Source organism: Chlorocebus sabaeus, chromosome 1, assembly GCF_047675955.1.
Source record: "Chlorocebus sabaeus isolate Y175 chromosome 1, mChlSab1.0.hap1, whole genome shotgun sequence".
Lineage (NCBI taxonomy): Eukaryota > Metazoa > Chordata > Mammalia > Primates > Cercopithecidae > Chlorocebus > Chlorocebus sabaeus.
This window is the reverse complement of record NC_132904.1, coordinates 58,337,094-58,359,809: the sequence shown is the minus strand read 5'-3', so window position 1 is coordinate 58,359,809 and position 22,716 is coordinate 58,337,094. Positions and strand designations below refer to the sequence as shown.

The following is a 22,716-nucleotide window of genomic DNA, read 5'->3' as shown; positions in this document are numbered from 1 at the left end:
TTTTCAAGGAAATCAACTTTGTTCCAAGGGCCATGGAGGAATCTTGCATCTTGTTTAGTGGGCTCAGGTGGATAAAATGGAAACAGACCTTTGCTTCTTTCTAATGGTAACTCAAAGCCCACAAGGTCTGAGTTTACTGCTTCGAATTGGGGTCATTACAAGAAGATTTTCAATGAGAGTTAAAACCCTGAGGATTCAGTTCCCTTCCAGTCTTCCTAAGCATTTTTTTCCCCAAAAAATCCATATGGAAGATGGTGTCAGCAGTGTCATTTTAACTTCCAAAACCATTAATCCTATACTCATGTGAAATCCCTTGTTCTGACCTCAATACTTTTTAGATAGATCCCTCTACTCTTGCTGTTGTCCTATAGGCCACTGATATCCATTAACCTATAGATCATATTCCCACGCTGAAGATTACCGCACTTCACTTTTCTCTCCATCCCAATTCCTGCGATCATTTGACCTAGATGATCAAATTATCTAGGTAAAAGACCCATTCAACACCCTAACCTTCCATTTCTTCATCTCATTAAACCTAAAGAGTATTACCTTCACTTCACTGAAGCAAACCAGTCCCATGGCTACACTTGGGCTTGCTCTCTCTCAAAACTGCTCTACCTTTGAAATTATAATTATAGAATCCTTTCTTAGACTATAACCTTCTGTTTTTTCAAGCTATTGTTTTTCCTTACTCCTATTAATCTGACTTCCTCCTGTCCATTGATCCCTCCAGTTTCCCACTAAGCTTGGATCCTAGAGCTGTATTTACTAGCATCATGCTCAGAAACATTTCTCTTTGACCACTTTTTTTTTTTTTCTAATTTCCTCAGTCCCATGAACTTCTCAAACATTGGCCAATCGCCTTTCCCTCACAGCCTGGCTCCCCCAAAGAATGGTCTACACCAGTGGTTCCCAAATCCCTTTGTATGACTGTGAAAGTTTACACTGAGATGAAGCAAGACAGCCACCTGCAGAAAGCCTGACATGACAAAGGCTCAACAAATTGAGCTATTATTACAATGTGGATATTTAGTGGCCCCAAAAAAACAAATAAACCCCTTGACTGCTCTTGTACCCACCCCGACTTATTTTAAAAAAGAATTTCGGGCCTAGAGCTGGTCATCCCCAAGATCCCCTCTCACACCCAACTGATCCCTCTCAAGGCCCTACTGGCCTCTTGCCCATGTTAGAAGGAGAAGATTAGCTGCAGAGAGATGTGATCATCGGCCTCAGGCTAGGCTCCTGAGCTCCCAGTGCCATCCCCACCCCACCACCCCTCTGTGCCTCCTGAGGTATCCACAATACTCTGCCAGGTGTCTTCCAGTCATCCCTATAGAACAAAGCTGGAGACTGGATACAAATTGCAGTTTATTAAGGCTCCAGAGTGAGAATTGGCACTTGGTTCTGGGCAGGGGCAGGGGCAGGGGCGTCAGTGGAACCCAAAGGAGCTGGGTCCAAACATGTTGGAGGGACCTCCTCCATCCCCCTACCCCGAATAAATAAAGTCTCAGCTCCATCTCAGGGTGCTGGTGCAGGGCAGGGAGCCCTCACTGAGAACCCAGGGCTGCTACCTCCTTCATATTTCTCCCCACATTGGATCTGGTCACAGGTCAGTGACCAACAGGACTTCTATGGTCCTAGTGCTCTGAGGGGGCTGGGGAGTTCAGGGTGGAGAGCTGGGGCCTGGTGGTGGCCTCCCCGTAGCCAGTCATAGTACGAGGCTGCCCAGGGCAGGCTCAGAGTGGGACCTGCATTGGGGACACTATGCGCATCCCAGGTCGGGGCCCAGCCTGGGCCACAGCTAGATGTGCAGCTCCGTGTCATCAGGTGGCTCCAGGCCAGACTCTGTGCTGAGTGCTGAGGCTGAGGGACCCTGGGCCACCCCAAATGGTGAGACAACGGGTGAGCGAGCAGCCAGAGGAGACAGAGAGGGTGAGAAGCTGGGGGACATGGCAGCTGAGGACAGGGAGCCTTCATGGCTGATGGGGGAGCGGTGAGGAGCTGGTGGGAAGATAGCCCGGGCTGCAGCTGTGTTTGCTGGCTTGGGGGGCACAGACTTGGCTCCTGGGTGGGCCACAGCAGTGATGAGGGGTGGTGGGTCGATACGGGGAGCTGGGGGACATGGCCGAGCTTCATCTTTGAGCCGAGCGATCTCTGTGAAGACACTGGCCAGTGGTTGGAACTGAGGGCACCAGCTCAGCAGGTAGTCCCAGTTATAGCTGCCACGGAGCTCCTCCTCGCCGGCCACAATGGCTGTCAGTGCACCTGCCACACATGGCTTGCCATCTGCTGGGAAGCCATAGTCCCCAGTGGGTGCAGGGCTCAGGCCACAACCCCCCAGGAAGGCTGTGGCAGTGGCTGGGGGCCCCTCCTCTCGATAGAGAGTGGCTCCTGCACCTGGCAGCAGCAGCCCTGCCTTTCGGCCCTTATACCAGGTGTCAGGGGCAGGTGGCTCGCAGGATGTGTCACTCAGTCCATCTGCATCCTGCTGGATGCCTGAGTCAGGGCCACGGGCAGCCAGAGAGGAGGCCACACTGGCCACACGGGGGAACTCATTGATCATGCGGATCTCATCATCCTCTGCAGCCTCTGCTGAGCCTCGGCCACTTGAATGTGAAGGGTCCAAGGAGCCACCACGGGGGTAGGGTCCTCCAGCCCCTGGCCCACCATAGCTGGGAAGAGTCTGGTGATAGAGGTGCTCAGAGGGTGGTGGACTAGGTGGCTCCCGGCCCACTTTCTGCAGTGAGCCACTGGCTAGGGGTGCTGCCTGTGACATTGGGCCAGGGGCTGCCTCAGCCTTGCGGCCACGGGCCCGAACAAGTCCTAGGACAAGGGCTGCCAGTGCAAGCACCACCACAACTCCCAAGGAGGCTGCTACAGCCCCTACTAATAGCAGGTTGAGGTCAGGTGCCAGGCCCAGTGCGGTGTGGGTGATATCCACGGTCACAGGCACTGTGGCACTCCGGGAACCAGGCAGAGGCCCCCGTGCTATCACCTCCAGCCTCAGCTCCCGTGGTGCTTCCCGCCGGGTCCGGCCCCCACCCCCAGTGGTGGCTGTTCCACTGCCTGGTGCTCGACTGTCCACCCGCAGGTACAGGGCACCTGTAGTCTGGTTAATACCAAAATAGGGTGAAGAGGTGGCAAGGGAATACAGAACCAGGCCATCAGCACCCCCATCCTCATCTGTGGCCTGCACATGACCCAAACTGTGACCACGCCGGGCACCTTCGGGCACTTGGAAGTGGAAAGCTGGTGCCAGAAATACCGGGTCATACTCATCCTCTCCAGTCACCAGCACCGACACAGTGACAGAGGCTGAGAGATTCCCAGCATCGGCAGCACCCACCAGCAGCCGGAAGCTTTCTGTGTGCTCGTAGTCAAAGGGCACTCGTGCACGCAACTCCCCTGTTGAGCTGTTCAGTGCAAATGCCTCATGGCCCTCAGGCCCTGGCCCAGCCTCCAACAGGCTGTAACGGAGCTTCCCAAAAGCCCCAGCATCCCCGTCGATTGCATGTAGAGTGGTCACGAGAGTGCCTGGAGGCTGATTCTCGGCCAGGCTGGTGCTGAGTAAGTTCAGTGGGAAGGCTGGGCCATGATCATTCACATCCTGGACCTCAATTGTCACTGGTGCCAAAGCAAAGTGTGCACCAGCAGGGTCAGCAGCCTGTACTACAAGCTGATGTCGAGCCTGGGTCTCACAGTCCAGGGCATGGGCCAGTCGCAAGGTGCCTGAACTCTCATCCAGTTCAAAGAGCCCTGATGGGTCGCCTGAGCTGACAGTGAAACGCACGAGGCCATGAGGGCCAGGGTCAGCGTCAGAGGCCTCTACATGCAGCAGCTCAGCTCCAACAGGTGTGTCCTCAGGTACTGCCACACGGTAGGATGCTCGGGTAAAGACAGGTGGGTTGTCATTGACATCTAGTACAGTGACAGTGACTGGGACGACTGAGCTTTGGGGTGGCTGCCCACGGTCAGCTGCAGCCACTGTTAGATTGTACTGTGTCAGGCTTTCAAAGTCTAGAGGTTCAAGCAACACCAGGCAGCCCAGTGCCTGGGGGCCTGGTCCAGCACTCTCCCCAGCCTCAGCCAGCCTGGGTTCCAGCTGGAAGACTCGGCCCCAGTTGCCACTGATGATGCTGTACTCCACAGCGGCATGGGTGCGGCTTCCATCAGCATCTGTAGCCTCCAGGGTGAGGAGGGTGGAGCCAGGGGGTAGGTCCTCAGTCACAGCCACACGGTAGTGTGGCAATGTGAAGCTCGGGGCATGGTCGTTCTGGTCCTGCAGTTGTACATGCACTGTGGCTCGTGCTGCCCGGCCTGGAGTCCCGTGGTCTCGTGCTTCCAGCACCACATCCACTGCTCCTGACCCGTCATGGCCCAAGGCCACTGTTCCCACTATTGTGAACAGGGTCCCTGAGATGAGAATGGAAGGGAAAGAAACATACTCAACAAAGGCTGTGAGTGAACAGAAGAGTGACCCTTCAGGATCTAGGAAATGGTTTTGAAAGTCAGACTCAGGGAATGGCCTGTCTGCTGGGAGACAAGGGGATGGCCTCAAGGCTTCACAGCTTAGGGAACAGCTTCTAGACATGCACTCAACAAGGGGCTTACAATGAAGACAGAGGGGAGGAAATGTCCTCCCTGGGCCAGACATCTAGGAGTTACAGAGTTTGAGTAACAAATTCAAGGAATGAGGTCAGATTATAGCCTAACACAGTCAAAAGCAAGGGGCAGATCCTGGGAAAGACGCACCATTGTTGGGGTCAACACTGAAGCCATCAGCAGGGGAAGCCAGGTGGTAGGAGATGTGACCATTGGCACCTGAGTCCCGATCAGTGGCAGAGACGGAGAGAATGGCACTGCCTGGGGGTGTGTGCTCAAGCAGCATTACCTGAAGTGTGAGGAGAAGTGCTTATGGCCAGGCTTCCCATTTGCCCTGCTGTCCATGCAGCCTGTTCTGGAGCTTGCTTCCTTGAGCCCTGCTTGGCGTCCATTCCAATACTTGGAATATTCAGAGCCCCTACTCCTAAGTATTCGAATGGGAAATGCCCATCTTCTCCCCTTTGTGGGTACAGGATGCAAAACCAGGATGTAGTTCACAGGACTTGGGACCTTCCCATTCCCAGATCAGCTCCAACATCCAGCCCACCTCAGCAGCTGCTAGCTCTGATACTTCCCTCCAATAGGAACAACCCAGGCCCAGGTGAAGGTGGATCCAGGGGTGTCAATACCTGGTAGAGGCTCTGTGAGAAGGCAGGTGCGTTATCATTGACATCCTCCACAAGCACTGTGAGGTTGGCACGGCCCTCATGAGGCCCATCATGCGCCAGCAGCTGCAGCTGGTAGCGGTCACACTGCTCAAAGTCCAGGGGCCCCGTGAGGGAGACACGGCCTCCATAGCGGCCAACACTGAAGGGATCCTGGGGCCCAGATGGGCTCAGCACATACCACAGCACCGGTCCTGAGTCCACATCATTCCCTGTTACCTGTGCAATCTCTGAGCCCAATAACGCATCTGAAATACACGAGACAAATGTGTTTGGCATGGACACAGCCCCACCTTGAGCCGCAGGGTGGAGAAAAATGTCTTTCTGCCACCCTTTATGCCACCCACTTTACCCAGTCTCACCTTCTGACACTCGGAGCTCCCAGGGCTGGGGGATGGTGGGGCGATTGTCATTGGTGTCGATGACCATCACTGTCAAGGTAGCTGAGCCCACCAGGGCTGGGCTCCCTCTGTCTGTGGCCATCAGTACCAACCTGGGTACAAAGCACCATCATCGGGTGGGGCATGGCAATAAGGGGGAACTCTGGGCAGGGTCAGGAGCACTCAGGACAGACTTTAGGGCTGGGGAATTCAGGATGTGGCCAAGGGACTGAGGTGGGTTCAAGGCAGGGCTTTAAACTGGACAGGCCCAAGATAGGGTCTTGGGTCCACAGGGCCAGGACTCACCGTGTTTCGGCCCAGATCTCACGGTCCAGGATGGCTGTGGTGGTGATAGTGCCTGTGGCTGGGTCTACGTGGAACAATCCACGTGCCGGCTGGGATGCAGCCAGACTGTAGGAAATCTGTCCTCCAGAGCCTTGATCCAGGTCATCTGCCTCCACCTGGTGAGGGTAGGAGGCTGCTGGGACTGGTCTGGCCACAGACAAGTCTGACTAGCCCTGCTCCCCCATCTTTCCATCACGCCCCACACCTGCAGCAGGGGCCCCTCCAAGGGCCGGGACTCAGGAAGGAAGGCCACGTAATGGGGCCGCAGGAAACGGGGAGCATTGTCGTTGGCATCTTGCAGGGTCAGGGTCAGCACAGTGAAGGCAAAGGCTCCTCCACTCTCTGCCTGCAGCACCAGTCGCAGTCGTGGACTCACCTCAAAGTCCAGCCCCTCTGCTGAGCGAACTGTGATGGCACCTGGGGGAGGCAGAATGCATCAGTGACAGCTCCTTTGCTTGCCCTGGAGCCTCCTTCTCTGAGACCTGTTACTCAAGGATAGCCCTTCACCCATCAAAGGCTCCTCTGATGCAAAGAACCTGCTTCCCCAGTAGCCTGTCCCGCACAGAGCCCCTGCTCCTATTCCTTACCTGTACTAGGCTGGATGGAGAATGTCCCTTTCTCATTCCCACTGAGAATGCTGTAGGTGATGGGTCCATTTGTGCCTCCTGCATGGACAGCCCTCGGGGAGACAATAGGAGTCCCTGCAGAAAGAATGGCATTGTTGGACTGCGAGCGTGAGACTGGGAGAGTTTGGGGGACATTTTCAATGGGCAACCCCAGCCCATTTGGGAGTTCGAATCTGGGAGAAATGGCTGGGAACCCACCTGGGGGTGCATTCTCACGAATCATAGCCTCACTGCTAGTCCGGGGAAAGCGGGGTCCACGCTCAGCTTCCCCCTGCAGTCCAACAATGATCACACCAGTGGCAGAGCGAGCTGGACGGCCAAGATCAGTGGCCACAATGAAGAGGACACGATCCCGGGCGCCTAGAGCTACAGGAGAGCGGGCCACACGGATTTCACCAGTGTAAGAGTCCACAGTAGTGCCAGGAGGTGGTGTGCCCGCCAGTCGGTACAGAATGGAAGCATTGGCACCAGCATCACGATCTTCAGCTCTCAGTGTAGCCAGAGCCAGAGTTGGGGTACTGAAGCTGGGGCCTGGGCGGGGCAGGCGTAGGCGCAGAGGACTGGTGGGGAAGGTGGGTGCATGGTCATTGACATCACGCACTGTGATGGTGACAGACACTGTGGTGCTTAGGGGCCCAGCAGCTGCACCATCCACTGCACTCACAGCAAAGGTGTAGCTGGGACACTGTTCTCTGTCCAAGGCTGCAGCTGTGCGCAGTTCTCCAGAGCTGGGCTCCAGCAGGAAGGCTCCTGCTGTACCGGCACCCAGGTAGTAAGTCACACGGCCATTGGCTCCAGCATCAGGGTCATGAGCCTGTAGCTGTAGCAGCAGGGTCCCTGCAGGCACATCCTCCGGCACCTCCACAGAGTAGGCAGGCACAGGAAAGGCTGGAGCATGGTCATTGGCATCCAGCACTGTCACTGTCAAAAGCAGCATGGCACTGAGAGCTGGCTGGCCTCCATCCCGGGCCTCTATCCTCAGCTGGAAAGCTGGCTCCACCTCTCTGTCTAGTGGCCTCATGGTGCCAAACTCTCCAGAAGCAAGGTCTAGGACAAAGGCTCCTGATGGGTCCCCATCTGCAGAGAAGGGCATGCACATATAAATATACATGTGTCATGGGGATGGGGGTGATTTACAGACAACAGCAGAGAGAGTGAGCATGTGCACAAAAGCAACTGAACTTATGAAAGAAAGGAAGAAAAACAGAAAAACAGAAATGGAAAGTAACAGAAGATACTATAAAGCAGCTGGTATCATCTGTGTGTGGTCTGGGAACCCCAGGAGTCCCCCAGGTCCTTTTCATATGCATAAGATCAAAATTATTTCATAGCACTACTAAGCCATTATATGGCCTTTTTATTCTCGTTATCTCACAAATGTACAGTAGAATTTGCAGATGCTCTATGACATGTGATGATATAATGTCTTGGTTAATGCAATGTGTGCTTATGTATTCCTGTGTTTTCTAGAATTTTCTAGATAGAAAGTTTAGAGCATGAATGTGTGTGTCTTCAGAGATTCAGTCTGTTCTGGCTATCTTCAGTTACACCTGCTTTAATCTCTGAAATTAATTACTGTCCAACAAATTGTTACTTGAAATCTTAGTATTTCCTTGTGCTTACACAGAAATACTGGCAAGCTGTATACTTCATTGGCTTGTTTCACAATCATATTTTAACATCATCTCAGTTTTATTACCTAATACAGTAAATACTGATATAATCCACATAAAAACTCTTTAGGGTTCTCAAAAATTAAGAGTGTTAAGGGTTTCTGGGACCAAAAAGTTTGAGAACGACTGCTCTACCGGGAGAAATAAATGAGAAAGAAAAGAAATAGGAAGATAGAAACAGAGACACACAGGGAGATAAAGGGCATGGAAAGAGATACCCAGATACACTGGGTATAAGCATGAAAGAAAAGGTGAACGATATCACGAGGGAAAAGGAGACCCAGACACATGCACTGAGGCTGACAGCAGCCAAGGAGGAGCAAGAACCAGGCAAGTGGGTGCTGAGTTAGTGGGAGTGGGAAGGTTCTCACCTAGGATGCGGTACTGCAACTGCCCATTGGCTCCCACATCTGGATCAGAAGCCCGAAGCATGGTAAGGGTTTGGGGGTCCTGGCCCTCAGGCACCTCCAGAGAGAGATGAGTACTCCCAAAGGTTGGTGCATGGTCATTCTCATCCTCCACAGCCACTCGAATGGTGGCATGAGTTAACTGGGGAGGTGAGCCCCTGTCCTGGGCATACACTGTGGAAAAGCAAAATCAATGAAGTCTAGTCTGCTCTCATCACATGGAGAAATCCACACCACATAGTGGTCATATATGTTCATTCGGTGCACACAAACCAGAAAATGTCCATCTCTCCATACCTCCCAGGCACACATGTGTCATGCATACATAAACATACATGTGTCCTACCTCCCATGCTTGGTGCATGCAAGATATATCTTGGACTAGTGGTGGTGTAACAGGAAAGGCACTAAATGAGGTATGAAAAGATCTGGGTTCAAGTCCCAGCCCTGCCACTTCCAAGCTGCATGAGTTTGAGCAAGTCACTTGACCTCTCCAATATTCAGTATCAATATGCTCCTCTGTTAAATGGCTGCGGTATCTGAGGGAGGCCAGGAGGGCACAGCTGTGACATTATGCATTTTAGAATTTGTATGGTCACAGTTGTGGCAGTCTAGAAGTCAGTTCACCTTGCACCCTGCCAAACTCTTGACTCCCCAAAAGGGTCCAAAAACGTAACAGGAGCTTTGTGGCATTAGGCAAAAACTTCTAGAAGGTAGTACTTTGGGTATTCTGTCCAGGTAATACTGGTGTTTACAACACCTCACTCAGGCTTTTGGGGTGCTGTCAACATGTACCTGTCAGGTTGATCTCCTCCTGCTCCTCTCGATCAAGGGCCCGAAGAGTCGTGAGAACACCAGTGTCAGGATCCAGAGAAAAGCTTCCGCTAGAGACGCCTCCATAAGTCACTTGCCCGTTGGCCCCTGAGGAGGGACAGCATGGAGGGCGATCAGAGGGTAAAAACGCTCTTTCTTGCCCCAGTCCATCCCACTCATAATTTATCCCCCGAGGTCTTACCCAGGTCGGGGTCGGTTGCTCGCAAGGTGAGCAGAGATGTGCCAGGCGGGCTGTTCTCACGCAAGAGGACGCTGTACTCCTGCTGCTGGAAAGTAGGCGCCTCGTCGTTGACGTCAGCGACACTGACGGTCAGGACCTGAGTGGCCGACCGCGGCGGGGAGCCGTGGTCTGAGGCCACCACTGTCAGTACGTGCTCAGCTCGTTGTTCGCGGTCCAAAGGCTGCACCACGGACAGCGCTCCTAGGTGAGCGGTAAGGCAGGTTGGTGGGGACCTCGACACTCCACATCAGCACCTTCCTCGCCCTCACCCTCAACCTAACCCTCACCAGTGCTTGAGTGCAGCCGGAAGTGTCCGTCCCCGCCAGATGCCAGCCGATAGGACACGCGTGCGGCCTCGCCCAGGTCCGGGTCCCGGGCTACCACGTGCAGCGCCGCGAGCCCAGGCGGCTGGTCCTCTGGGAGGCGCACGCGTGAGGGCGAGGCGAAGACAGGCGCGTTGTCATTCTCATCCGTGACGAAGACGCGCGCAGAAACGCGCGCTGCACGGCGGCGGCTGGCGTTGGCTGGCCGGTCGGTGGCTTCCACCAGCAGCAGCAGCGCGGGAGTGGTCTCTCGGTCCAGGCCGCGCGGAGCGCTGAGCGCCCCGGTGCGCGCGTCCAGGCGAAGCGCCGGAACTGGCGGCTCCTGGCGCAGCAGGCGGTAGCGCACGTCGCTATTGGGGCCGGGGCCGTCGGCGTCCGAGGCGCGGAAAGTGTACAGCGCTGCGCTGGGCTCCGGGTTCTCGGGCAGCGCCAGCGCCAGCGGATCGCGCGCAAAGGCGGGCGCATGCTCATTCTCGTCCTGCACGCGCACCTGCACTCGCAGCAGCCGCGCGCCCGCGCCTCCCGGCCCCTCAGCGCGTACCGTGAGCGCGCGCCATGGCGGGCCTGCTTCGAAGTCCAGGGGCCGCGCCAGGTACAAGCGCCCTGAGGCCGCATCCAGCGCGAAGGTGCCCTCGGGATCGGCACCGCCCACCAGTGTGTAGGTGAGTGCGCCCAAACCCGCGGGCTCTGGCGGTGCCACCGAGCCCAACAGAGAGCCGGGCCGCAGCCCCTCAGCTGCTGTCACCGTCAGCACGACAGGCACTGGTGCCGCTGGGTCCCGCTCTGCGAGGTCTGGGGGCGGCTCGGCCAAGCGAGCTGAGGGAAGCACCTGTTGTGGACCGGGGAAGGAGAACAGAATTGTGAGGGCCGGTGTAAAAGAGGATCTGGGCTGGCTTCCCAGGTGGTAGGAAAGAGTGGTCAGTAACCTGACTACTACTGGAGCCCAAGGACTCCCATGAAGCTGGAGCTACTGAAGGGGACTTACAGCGGTAGCCAAGGGGAGGTTGGCAGACTGTGGGAAGGGCAGCCATACCTGCACCAGCAGCTGGAGGCTGGCACTTCGAGGAGGGCTGCCTTGGTCGTGAGCACTCAGTGTTAGCACATAGTGGGGCCGCTCTGCTCGGATCAGGGGAGCTGCAGTGAGCAGCTCCCCTGAGTGAGGGTTCAGAGAGAAAAGTTCTGAGCCGGGACCTGGGGACAGGCAGAGTAAGATGAGGGCTTGGGGCCCAGAGCTGGGCAGGCCATGAGGGCATGCCATCACCCACCAATTCTCTTCTCTCCACTCCCATACCAGTTAGCGTGTACAAGATGGTCCCATTCTCCCCCTCATCTGGATCCTTCGCTTGCAGAGTCGTCACCAGTGTTCCTGGAGGCACGCGGTCTGGTACCTGTGGGAACACAACTCACCTAGTTGTCTCTTTCCTGTTCTTCAGACAACTCAGGATAAAGCTTCCCTCACCTGTGGGCAGGCAGAACCTCTTTTGGGCTCCGACACCCGATCCAGGAGGCAGTCTCTTACCTACGTCTACAGCTCTATGGGGAGATCCCCACTCCCTCTCACACTTTTCAGGACAAAGTCCTGCCGCTTCACATACCTGTATAGGGAGGCCGCCAGCAGCAGCTCCTGAAGCCTGCAGGAAGGTGGGGCTGTTGTCGTTGAGGTCAAGCACTGCAACATGCACAGTGCCTGTGGTGCTGTGGGATGGGCTCCCTCCATCCTGCACCTGCACCAGGAGCTGATAGGTGCTCTGCTGCTCACGGTCCAGGGTTTGGAGTGTGGTCACTTCTCCTGGGAGTGCAAGAAGGGGATCATGTATGAGATATTTAGGGATGCAGAGCCTGAGGCCTGCACCTAAGAAGCTGGGGTTTGGGGAGTGGGGGAGGGAATGCCAGGGCTAAATCTTCACTCTCAGGGGTGAGATGGGAGCTGGGGGTTGGGGATACTGTCTGGATGTTCACCAGGATGGGGATAAGGTTATGGGGTCTCAGGATTTGGGTCTCTGTGCTCACCAGTCTGGGGGTGGATGCGGAAGGCCTTGCTGTCTTCAGACAGCTGTTGTAGGCTGTAGGTCAGACGTCCATTGGGTCCCGAGTCTCGGTCAGTGGCAAAGACTCGGCCCACGCTGGTCCCTGGGGGCTGGTTCTCAGCCACAGCCAGGAAGGTGGGATCCTCAGACAAGCGGGGACTGTGTTCATTCTGGTTGAGGATGCTGACCCTCACGGTGGTTGTGCCTGTCTGCTGCCCCAACTCAGCTTTGGACCCAGACACTGCCATTACCTTCAGTATGTACAACTCCTGGGCCTCACGGTCCAGCGCTGCCCGCACCCATAGCCACCCACTCTGTGGCTCCAGGCCAAAGGGGCTACTTGCTCCCTCTGCTGCAAGGTGATACGTGACAGGGCCCCCATCTGGTGCTTGGGCCTGCACTTGCAGGACCTGAGTTCCAGGGATGGTGCCTGAGGGCAGGTCCACACGGTAGGTAGGGCTGTCGAACTGCGGAGCCAGCCCACGGGTTCCCACATCCTGTACCACCACCCGCAGTCGAAAGTGGCTGGTGCGTGGTGGGGAGCCCCCATCCCGGGCCTCCAGCTCCAGCTCATGGGCTGGCCCTCCTGAGGGCCCCAGAGGCCTCATAAGCCGTACATGGCCTGTGGTGGGGTCCACGGTGAAGGCTCCACCACCCCCAGCAAGCAAGGTAAAGGTGACTCGACTGTTAACACCTGAGTCGGGGTCAAGAGCCCGCAGTGTATAGATGGGAGTCCCTGGGGCAGTGTTTGGTGGTAGCAATACCGTGTCTTCAGGTGCAGGAAAGGCAGGGGAGTTGTCATTCACATCATCCAGCAGCACACGCACCCGAACTACAGCGAAAGCTGGGGGGACTCCACTGCCTGCTCGCACCTCCAGCTCCAGTACCGGTCCCAGTAGCTCCCGGTCCAGAGGGCGAAGTGTTTGCAACAGCCCCGAAATCGCATCTAGGGAGAAGAGTCCTCGGGGATCCCCACCTGATAGGGAAAGGGTCACAGGTGCCAAGCGACCTAGGGAGGACGAAAACGGGATCAGGAAAAAGTCCCTTATTGAGTCAGGACCCAGACTCTGATCCCACGAAGGAATGGGCAGTGCCCACACCCATGCCTTTCAAAATATTAGGAGGAGGGGCAGGGGTTGGCAAAGAGGTTGGTTGGCACTGAGGTGACATTCCTGTGCCTCATGAAGCAGTGTGCCTGCACTGTGCCTAAGGAGGTGCTGGGCATTGGTACCAGAGTGTTTTATACTCAGGGGCTATCTGCGCTGTGATACTCTAAGGTACCTTCAGATGGTGCTGGAGGGTTATACTGGGGTATTTGGGTCTGGCACCAAGTGGGTATAAAGCTAAATGATACCTGGTGGGTTGTGTGCCTGGACTATGCCCACACTGGTGCCTGGTGCCACATCCTCTGGCACAGAAAAAACATACTGTAGTTGCTCAAATATGGGTGGTGTGGGGGTTCCAGGCACAATGCTGATGTTCACTCGGGCACTGGGTTCTGCCTGTAGGCCACCTCCATCCTGAGCCCCGATCTCCAGCTGCACCACAGAGTTGGCCCGTCTGGCCAAGGGCCAGGCTACTGTCAATAGCCCTGGGAGGAAAGATAGAAGCAGAGATATATAATGAAACTTAATAGGGCCAGAAAGGTTATGGAAGAGGTGGGTAGGACATCATTTAGGCAGGTGGGGAGGGAGACCTGGGGGAAGGCCCCAGGAATGGGAGGATCCTCACCTGCTTGCTCATCCAATGCGAAAAGTGGAGGGCTATTGCCAGCCAGGATATGGTAGGAGAGTCGCCCATGGGACCCCTGGTCAGGGTCATGGGCACGCACCCTCAGCACAGCTGTGCCTGGTGGACTCTGGGCACTTATACTGGCAGCATACTCCCGTGGATAAAACTGAGGAGGGTTGTCATTCTCGTCTGACAGAAACACCTTCACATATACCATGGACTTGAGGCCTCCCTGGTGGGACATGCAGCCATAGGTCAGGTGAGCCTTGGTTGACCCCGGTGAGTGCCCTACCCCAACATCCCAACCTACCCATGGTCTACTGACTCACCCCATCCACAGCTGTCACTGTGAAGTCAAAGCTTGAGGGCCCCTGGTCACGGTCCAGGGTCCGGGTTGTGCACACATCACCACTGTGGGCATCAATGCGGAATGGGGGAGATCCGGAAGACCCAAGTCCAGCACCCAAGGAATAGGAGAGGAGGCCAAATAGGCCACTATCCGCATCTGTGGCTGTCACCTAGGGAGAGGCTGGGGTGAGTGGTGTCCCCTCTTCTTTGCCTAGTACAGTGCAAGGTACACCGTAGGTGCTTTACCCGTATTTTTTTTCACTGAGTAAATCGACAGTCTGATCATCCTGCTTTGTAACAAAACCTTCTTTCACACTAAGTTTTATACATTGGGTACACATTACGCCCTCAATAGTGGGTTAGCTGGTACTGACAACTGTAGCCTGTGACAAAGTGCTCTTTGTGGATATAAGGACCTCAGGGTCATGATACGCTGCAACAGGAAGCTGGAGAGTTCCCCTTTTTCAGCCAGAAAATGTGCTTAGAGAGAAAGCTGGCCAAGGACTTCTGATTGTTGCCCAGACCCTTGACAGAAATGACTTGTGCATTGTTTACCCTCCTGAGAGACACCAAGACCCCGCCATGGCTGAACCCTGGAAACATTTTCTGCTCCAACTCTCTACTGTGGCTGTGGGCCCGGATATTCCAGGAGACAGACTTCCCCTGCACCAATCCTGGCAGGCAGCAGTACATCTGCGGCACCATCTCCAGAAGCTGTTAATGACCTTTGCCCTCTGACTCGCTGCAGGAAGAAAGCAATAAACAGTGGTCCGGGGAAGTTGTCAGGAAGTGACCCAAAAGGCACAAGGGCCACTGACTGGAAATGAACAAGGCAGAAGTGAATTTCCTGGCCTGTACAACCCCTGCTCAGAGGTTTCACTGCAAATACAGTCTCCTTTTTCAGCCGATTCTCAGCTCAGCATCTCAGTCCGACCTTGGTCAGCTCCTTCTCCCCTTCTGCCCCAAAGCCATAATAAACTTCATCCCTCTCCTCTTGCCCCTATTCCATCCCTTGCTCTCATCAGATGCACTATTTCAAGGAGAAAAGAAAGACATTTATCTGTGAACTCTCTAAACTTCCTACCAGCCTCCAAACTTACTCCATATGCCCATCCCAACCTCCTCCCCAGGTGTACCTCCTGCTTTGATTTTTAAAATATAAATTATTTATTTAATTTTATTTTTGAGACAGGCTGTTGCCCAGTCTGGGGTGCAGTGGTGTGATCCTAGCTCACTGCAACTCTGAACTCCTGGGCTCAAGCAATCCTCCTGCCTCAGCCTCCTGAACAACTAGGACTACAGGTGTGCACCACCATGCCTGGCTAGTTTTTTTATTTTTTGCATAGACAGTTTTCAGTATGTTTCCCAGGCTGGTCTCAAACTCCTGGCCTCAGCCAGTCCTTCCACCTTGGCCTCCCAAAGTGCTGAGATTACAGGCGTGAACCACTGTGCCTGGCCTTTATTTATTTTGTAAGACAGGCTCTCACTATGTTGTCCAGGCAGGTCTGGAACTACTGGGCTCAAGTAATCCTCCTGCCTCAGCCTCTTGAGTGGCTTGGATTACAGGGATGCATCACCATGCCCATCTCTCCTGCTATGACTTCTTGACACTACTTTTCCTGCTTCTCCACCCACTGCTTCCCCCACCACCACTGCCAGTCTTCCTCCATCTCCCCTTATCTGCCTGTTCTTACACACTGTTCCCTGGAATCTCTCCTTGGCCCCTTCTCACTTCACACTCTCAGGGCCTTGTCTTCAACCATCGTCTATACTTTCACTCTAGACCACTCCTCTGAGATTTCCAAACTTGTACATCCAGATGGCTGCTCAGCACCTCCACTTGGATGTCCCACAGGCACCCTAAATCCAACCAGCCCAAAACTAAACTCATGATCATTCCAAACCTGCTCTAATGATTCTTCCATCCACACAGTTGCTAAAGCCAGAAATCAGTTCTTCCCTTTTTCTCACCCGGTATATCAATCAACCAGGGATTAAGTAAGTCCTCATTAACTCTATTTGTCTGTTCCTCTCCATCACCATTATCACCGTTCTGACTTAGGCCTGAGTTGTCCTGAGTTATTGCTCCCCTGCATTATTTTGACTGCCTTCTTATAGAGGTCTGACCCTCTGATCTGTACTCTACACCACGGTTTCTCAACATTGGCACTATTGACCTTTTGGACCAGATAATGCTTTATTATGGGAGCTGTCAAGTGCATTACAGGATGGTTAGCAGCATTCTCAGCCTCTACCCACTAGATGCCAATAGTATACCACCAGTTGTGACAATCAGAAATTTCTTTAGATATTGCTAATATCCTTCTGGGGGGCAAAGTCTCCCATGGTTATAAACCACTGCTCTACATTGACTACCATTTGCAAAAACAAATCTGGTAATATTGCTCCTCTACTCAGAATTTTCAATATTCCCTATAGAAAAAAGCTCAAACCCTCTGACTTGACTGAGCCTCCCTGCACTCTCATCTGCCACCCTCCCATCTCCGGTATTAACTCCAGATATCCTGAACCCCTAGTAGGCCCTTGAACAAGCTGGGCCCTCCCACACCTCTGTGCACCTCACCGCTGCTTGGAAGCCTTACCCCATCTGATACTCTCATAAATTGCTCATTCTTTAAGTCTCAACTCAAGGGTCCCTTCTTTCGGGAAAGCACTCATACTGCCTATCTGTACCTTATATATATCCCCAAATGGAAATGTTTTTATTGGAATGAAACTATTTCTTTGCACATGAATCTCCCCTCTATAAACTCCTTAAGATGAGGGGAGTGATGCTTTCATGACTGTATTCCATGTCTCTAATACAGTGACTGGCACATGGTAAACATTCAATACATTTATATTGAATAAATCAAACATTAAGACTTCTTGTAACAGTTGTAAACCCCAAATGGTCATTTTTACCCCTCATTCTCTATGGTTGCTAATAGTAAAAACTCCAGGAAACCACCTGGAGAGTTGCCCTCTTGCTTCAGGCACTAGTGAGGAGAGAAGAAGTCTGGAAGCCATAGACCATTGGTCCTGGCCAAGAAGGAGAGTAAACACATAGAAGAGTGAGTGGTGGAGCTGCACAGCAGCAGGCGAGCAAATATGCACAGTCTGGCCAGAGGACAAGAGGTCAGCCAGGCCCAGAGCTAGCCTGGAAGTCTATGCCGTGAGGAGATGTTCAGGAGTCTGGTGGAGTTTGGTGACATAAGGACACCAAGCACCAGCCTCCTAAGAGGACTCCCTGCCCACTATCCTCTCTCCTGCAGCCATACTCCATAGTGCAGTCAAAGCAATCTTTCTAAAAGACATATCAGATTTGCTTAGAGTCCTTCACTTGCTCCCTATGATTTTAAAGATGAAGTTGAATTTGTGACCTGGCTCCTGTCTACTGTCTTGTCTCATCTCCCCTGACTCTTTCTCATCAGTACAGCTGATGCCAGCCTGAACAATACAATCTCCTGAATGTGTCCTGGTATTTGTTCAGCAGCTCTTTCCTTAGGCTTGGAGTCTCTGGTCTGCACACTTCATATTATCCATTTGGCAAAGTTTCATTAGTCCTTCAAGGCCCTTCCTCTGGGCTTCCACAGCATTTATATGCCACCTGCTGCAGCATTAGTTACTGATGTGTCTCCCTATCTAGACTGTGACCACCCTGGGAATAGGACTGTCTCTTTTCTTTGTTCTCTGGGCTTAGCACAGTGCCAGGCTTACAGTATGTAAATAAAATCTTGAATATACAAATGAAGGAACAATCTGTCACACACCTGCTGATCCAATCACCCTTAAAGCCAGATAGCTAACTTAATAAAACCAAACCTGATCATTCCCTTCCCAGCTCAAAGAAATTCAGTGAGCTCCTTGAGGTCAGAAGATCAAGACTATCCCGGCTAATACGGTGAAACCCCATCTCTACTAAAAATATAAAAAATTAGCTGGGCATGGTGGCAGGCTCCTATAGTCCCAGCTACTCAGGACACTGAGGCAGGAGAATGGCGTGAACCCAGGAGGCGGAGCTTGCAGTGAGCTGAGATTACGCCACTGCACTGCAGCCTGGGTGACAGAGTGAGACTCCATCTTAAAAAACAAAAACAAAAAACAAAAAACAAAAAAAACCCAAAGAAGTTCAGTGAGCTCTTTTGCTTTCCAAGTAGTCCTAACCCTCAGTGCTTGGTGTTCAGGGACTTCTGCAGCCTGGTCTCAGAGTGCCTTTTCCATTTCATGTTCCCTCCACTTTTCCAGGCCTGACTTGCAGCCAGTCTCTGTCTTTCTCAGCCTGTCCGGGGTTCCTGCTTCTTCCCCTGAGAGGACTTCCTGCTCTGGATATCGAGATAATTCTTGCTATCTCTCATTCTCATGTCTCATCCAAAGTGTCCTATTAAGGCTCAGCTCTGAGGGCAGGGATGAGGATTTCTTCCAGCACAGCCCAGCACTTGACAAGAAATGGAGGGCCTCATAAATTCTGGTGTCTTCTTTGGGGAACAGAAGCCACATCGGTATGTAGAATCTCCATCTCTGCCCTGCAGAACAGCTTTGAGACTTTCACTTCCTGACACCACAAATCATTTCTCCACTAGATCCAATCTTAATTTCCTCACCTGCCAAGACCATCTGCCTCAGCTCTTGCACTCTGCTTTCTCATCTTCTCATTAACCCTCACCCTCTGCACAGATTTTGGAGCTTACAACATAGGGCAGAACCCTCTAGCATAAGTCACCATCAGTAGATGACCTTGTAAGACTTTGTTCCTGCTCTGAGGTCCCCTGTGGCTCTCAGATGCCCCCAACTGTATCTTGCTATGTGCCAGGCCTACCCACCTGAAGGAAGCAAGTTCCAGGCTGGGTGCCCTCAGGCAGCGAGGCATTGTAGAAAGTCCTCTGGAATTGGGGCTCATTATCATTCACATCTTGCAGGGCCACGTTAACTGTGGCAGAGGAGGCTAGAGGGGGCAGGCCACCATCTGTGGCCACCACAGTCAGCTGTGGCTGAGGTTCCAACTCATAGTCCAGTGAGGCAGACGTAGTGATAATGCCTGAGGTGGGGTCAATGGAGAACCAGTGGGTGTGGGCGCCAGGGGCTAGGCTGTAAGTGACCTGACCATTGGTGCCTTGGTCAGGATCCCGAGCAGTCACCCGCACTACAAAGCTGCCAGGCAGCGCAACCTCAGGCAGGGGCTCAGGTTGGTAGAACTGGCGGTCAAAGGCAGGTGCGTTGTCGTTGACATCAGTGACGTGCAGCACAAAGGCAGCCTCGGCCCGCAGTGGAGGTGAGCCTGAGTCTGTGGCTGTAACCCTCAAGTTATAGGCATCCCTCTCTTCCCGATCCAGCCGCCGAGCCACACACACCAGATAGATGACGCTGTCTTGGGTGCTTAGGGCAAAGTGGCCCTCTCCACCTTCCAGGGACACATTGACATGGGCAAAGTCACCATCATCTGGGTCTGACACAGAGATACGAGCAACGAGCTGTCCAGGTGGGGCGGCCTCAGACACTTGGGGGGAGCCATCTGCACTGAGAAAGATGACAGTCATGGAGGGCTGATTGTCATTGGCATCTCGCACATGCACAGTCACAAAGGCTGAGCCCAACTCAGGGTGAGCCCCACCATCTCGTGCTTGCACCACCAGTTCATGGACCCGCCGTTGCTCAAAGTCCAGTGGCCGCTCTAACTGAAGCAGCCCCGTGTGCGCGTCGATGGAGAAGGGTCCGTCACCCTCACTCTGCCTCCGATTGATCTCATAAGTCACAGCCCCATTGGCACCAGCATCGGCATCAGATGCGAACACCTGCAAGACAGGACTGCCAGGGGCCAGGCTCTCAGACACCACAGCATGATAGCGGCTCTGATTGAAAGCTGGAGCATGGTCATTGATGTCCAGCAGTGTCACGTCCAGCAGGGTCTGGGCCCTCCGGGGTGGAGAACCACCATCATAGGCCTCCAGCTGTAGCATATAGTGTGAGCGGTTCTCTCGGTCCAGTTCCCCAGTAACTACCAGCTCAGGCACTGGGGCCCCATCTGGACCGGGGCGTGTCTCCAGCCGGAAAGTCTCTCCAGCCCCATCACCAGATAGCGCATAGCCCTGGGTTCCCAGATGCCCAGCATCTGCATCACGAGCAGGCTCCAGTGGGTAGCAGGTGCCAAAAGCTGTATGCTCAGGTACCTGCAGGGCAGCCCGAGCCTGTGGGAAGGCTGGAGCATGGTCGTTGATGTCAGCCACTCGCACTGTAACTTCCACGGTGGCACCATCAGGAGTGACTGCAGTGAAGCGGTAGCGGTCCCGCTGCTCACGGTCCAAGACACGGGCTGTACGGACAACCCCACTGTGTTCATCAATGGCCAGGTCTGTGCCCACGCCGCTGCCCTCCTGGGCGGAGATGAAGTACATGAGAGGAGCTGCCGTGCCTGCCGGAAGCCCCGCACTGATGTCCCCAATCAGTGTACCTGCTGGCTGCTCCTCATCAATCTGCAAGTCCAGGCTCCCAGCCTGAGCCCAGGCACCTGGCACCCCAGCTCCCAGCAGCAGCAGCAGCACCAATGGTAGCAGAAGGCGGGGCCTGGGGCTCTTCATGCCAGGGCAGGAAGGCACAATGCCCGGCTCCTTCTGCATGACAAGGGTAGTCCAGCTGTGCCTTGGGCTCCAGCTCTGGGCCAGGCTCTGGGCCCAGCTTGACCTCAGACTTTGGGTCAGGTCCCACTGGGGCCCTGGCTCCAGCTCAGACTCCTTGACCTGGGAGAAAACAGAAAGAAACAGGTCACGACAGAGGAGGGATCAGCATCAAGGCCACATCAATATTCAGACATGCTCAGCCCCCAGCAGGCCCTTGTGCTGCCTCACACTCATCTTGGGCCACATGGATCTCTGCCTCAGGACTCTTTGGGGCCACTCCAGTCTTCTCCTTGGCAGATCCCATCCTTTCCTACCCTCAGCAGATTTTTCTGCGTCCTATTTTTTTTAGGTCTGAATGCCCACAAACCCCCTTCTTCCTATTTCTAGGCTTAAAAATATGGACATTCTTTTCTCATTTTCTTCTCATCCAGAATTAATACTCGCTTCTTCCAGCCTCTATAACCATGTATTTGGTAACCTTTCCTGAACTGTCAACCTTTTCCTCTCTCCTGGAGCTTTCCATCAGTACTACATATGCCCAAGTCTCTCTCTCTCCCCCCACCCCCAACTCTGCTAGAAGGGAATGATGTTGTTCCCTTAGCTCTACTTCCCTACTCCCCTCTCCATTCAATAAGAGATTGAACACCTACAATGTGGAGGCACTGATGATACCACAGTGAATAAAGGAAACGGTCTCTGGCTTCAGAGAGCTTATAGTCCATGAGTTGAACAAGTAATTACAAGTGTGATAAGAGTTGTGAAGAAGATGTACATAGAGCAAGGAGGAATATAAGAGAAGCAACACAGGCAGAGAGTCAGGGAGTCCGTGTTTTGCCTAGGAAGTGACATTGAAGTTGAGATCTAAATGACTAGGCGCTAGCTAGGCAATGGTGGCCAGAGAAGGGGATATAGAAAGGAGAGAAGGATGTTCTAGAAGAGTGAGCAGAATGTGGAAAGACTTAGAACCCACAGTCAAGGTGGGGCTCAGAGTGTCTGAGGGTGGGGTGGGGGGGCATGTGTGTGAAGCATAGTGCTAGGGGCAGAGGGTATGAAACAAGACAGGGACTTGTAAGCTGCATTGAAGATTCTGACATTATCCTAAAGGCAAATGGAAACTACTAAAGCACTTCAAGGAGGAGTGCCAGAATATGACCTATATTTTGTGAAGATAGCTATTGCAGTCCTTTGGAAAGCAAAGATCACGCAGATCAGACAGTGAGGAGGCACTTATGGGCATCCAGGAGATGACACTGCTTTGATGGTAACTTGGATGAGTGTAAACAATGAACATGGCAAGAAGTGGATAGGTCTGTGGTGGAGTTCAGGAGTTAGAGAGGCCAGGCCTGCTGACTGCTTGAAGGCAGAGGATGAAGGATTGGGAGAAGTCAAGGATGATGCCCACATTTCTGACCTGAACGACCAGCTGGATAAAGGTGTCCTTAACTGCTCAGAAAGAAAAAGAGGCAGGGCAAGCGACCAAAGAGGGGTGGTGCCTCTGGGTCCAAAGGGAGCCAGGGTTTCAAATGATGCTTAAGATCAGGAAGGAAATGCCCTAGAGACCCTAGTTTAGTGAGTAAGTGAGAGAAGAATCTGTGGATAAGTGAGAGCAAAGACTGAAGATGGGACGTAGTCACCAGAGGGATGAGGGACATTCAGAACCTACAGCCCTTTCTGAAAGGTTGTTTCATTTCCCCATTTTCTCATTTCTCACACTCTCCTCCCTTTATGCAGTGAGGCTTCCTTTCTTGTGACACTGCTTTCACTAAGCTTCCAAACATCTCCATGTTCTACGTTGGCGGCCACCTTTTTATCTTCCTTTTATTGGGTCATTCTGGAACACTGAAACACTGATCACTGGCTCCTCGAAATCTCTTCTCCTAGGTTTCACATTGTGACCCCACCTTTTATTTCCATCATG

The 22,716-nt window shown here is 53.5% G+C and overlaps 1 protein-coding gene across 2 annotated transcripts in view; it reads right to left on the bottom strand.

The window, feature by feature from the left end:
• Positions 1-1,358: 1,358 nt before the first annotated feature.
• Positions 1,359-22,716, bottom strand: part of DCHS1 (dachsous cadherin-related 1) — a 33,630-nt gene continuing 12,272 nt past the window's right edge. The window contains exons 1-21 of one of the 2 annotated variants that reach the window (XM_037999781.2): positions 20,633-20,764; positions 19,008-20,555; positions 14,166-14,354; positions 13,837-14,068; positions 13,460-13,696; positions 12,089-13,114; positions 11,674-11,867; positions 11,370-11,466; positions 11,112-11,269; positions 10,043-10,907; positions 9,717-9,956; positions 9,497-9,622; positions 8,666-8,875; positions 6,820-7,698; positions 6,583-6,696; positions 6,201-6,412; positions 5,957-6,111; positions 5,633-5,763; positions 5,235-5,518; positions 4,756-4,894; positions 1,703-4,416 (exon numbers count right to left, since the gene is read on the bottom strand). In XM_037999781.2, coding sequence (XP_037855709.2) covers positions 1,805-4,416; positions 4,756-4,894; positions 5,235-5,518; positions 5,633-5,763; positions 5,957-6,111; positions 6,201-6,412; positions 6,583-6,696; positions 6,820-7,698; positions 8,666-8,875; positions 9,497-9,622; positions 9,717-9,956; positions 10,043-10,907; positions 11,112-11,269; positions 11,370-11,466; positions 11,674-11,867; positions 12,089-13,114; positions 13,460-13,696; positions 13,837-14,068; positions 14,166-14,354; positions 19,008-20,555; positions 20,633-20,650 — 9,666 coding nt within the window. In that variant the 5' untranslated portion in view covers positions 20,651-20,764 and the 3' untranslated portion in view covers positions 1,703-1,804. Of the gene's footprint in view, positions 4,417-4,755; positions 4,895-5,234; positions 5,519-5,632; positions 5,764-5,956; positions 6,112-6,200; positions 6,413-6,582; positions 6,697-6,819; positions 7,699-8,665; positions 8,876-9,496; positions 9,623-9,716; positions 9,957-10,042; positions 10,908-11,111; positions 11,270-11,369; positions 11,467-11,673; positions 11,868-12,088; positions 13,115-13,459; positions 13,697-13,836; positions 14,069-14,165; positions 14,355-19,007; positions 20,919-22,716 lie in introns of those variants that run through there. The other variant, XM_008008428.3, reaches the window with a different exon arrangement.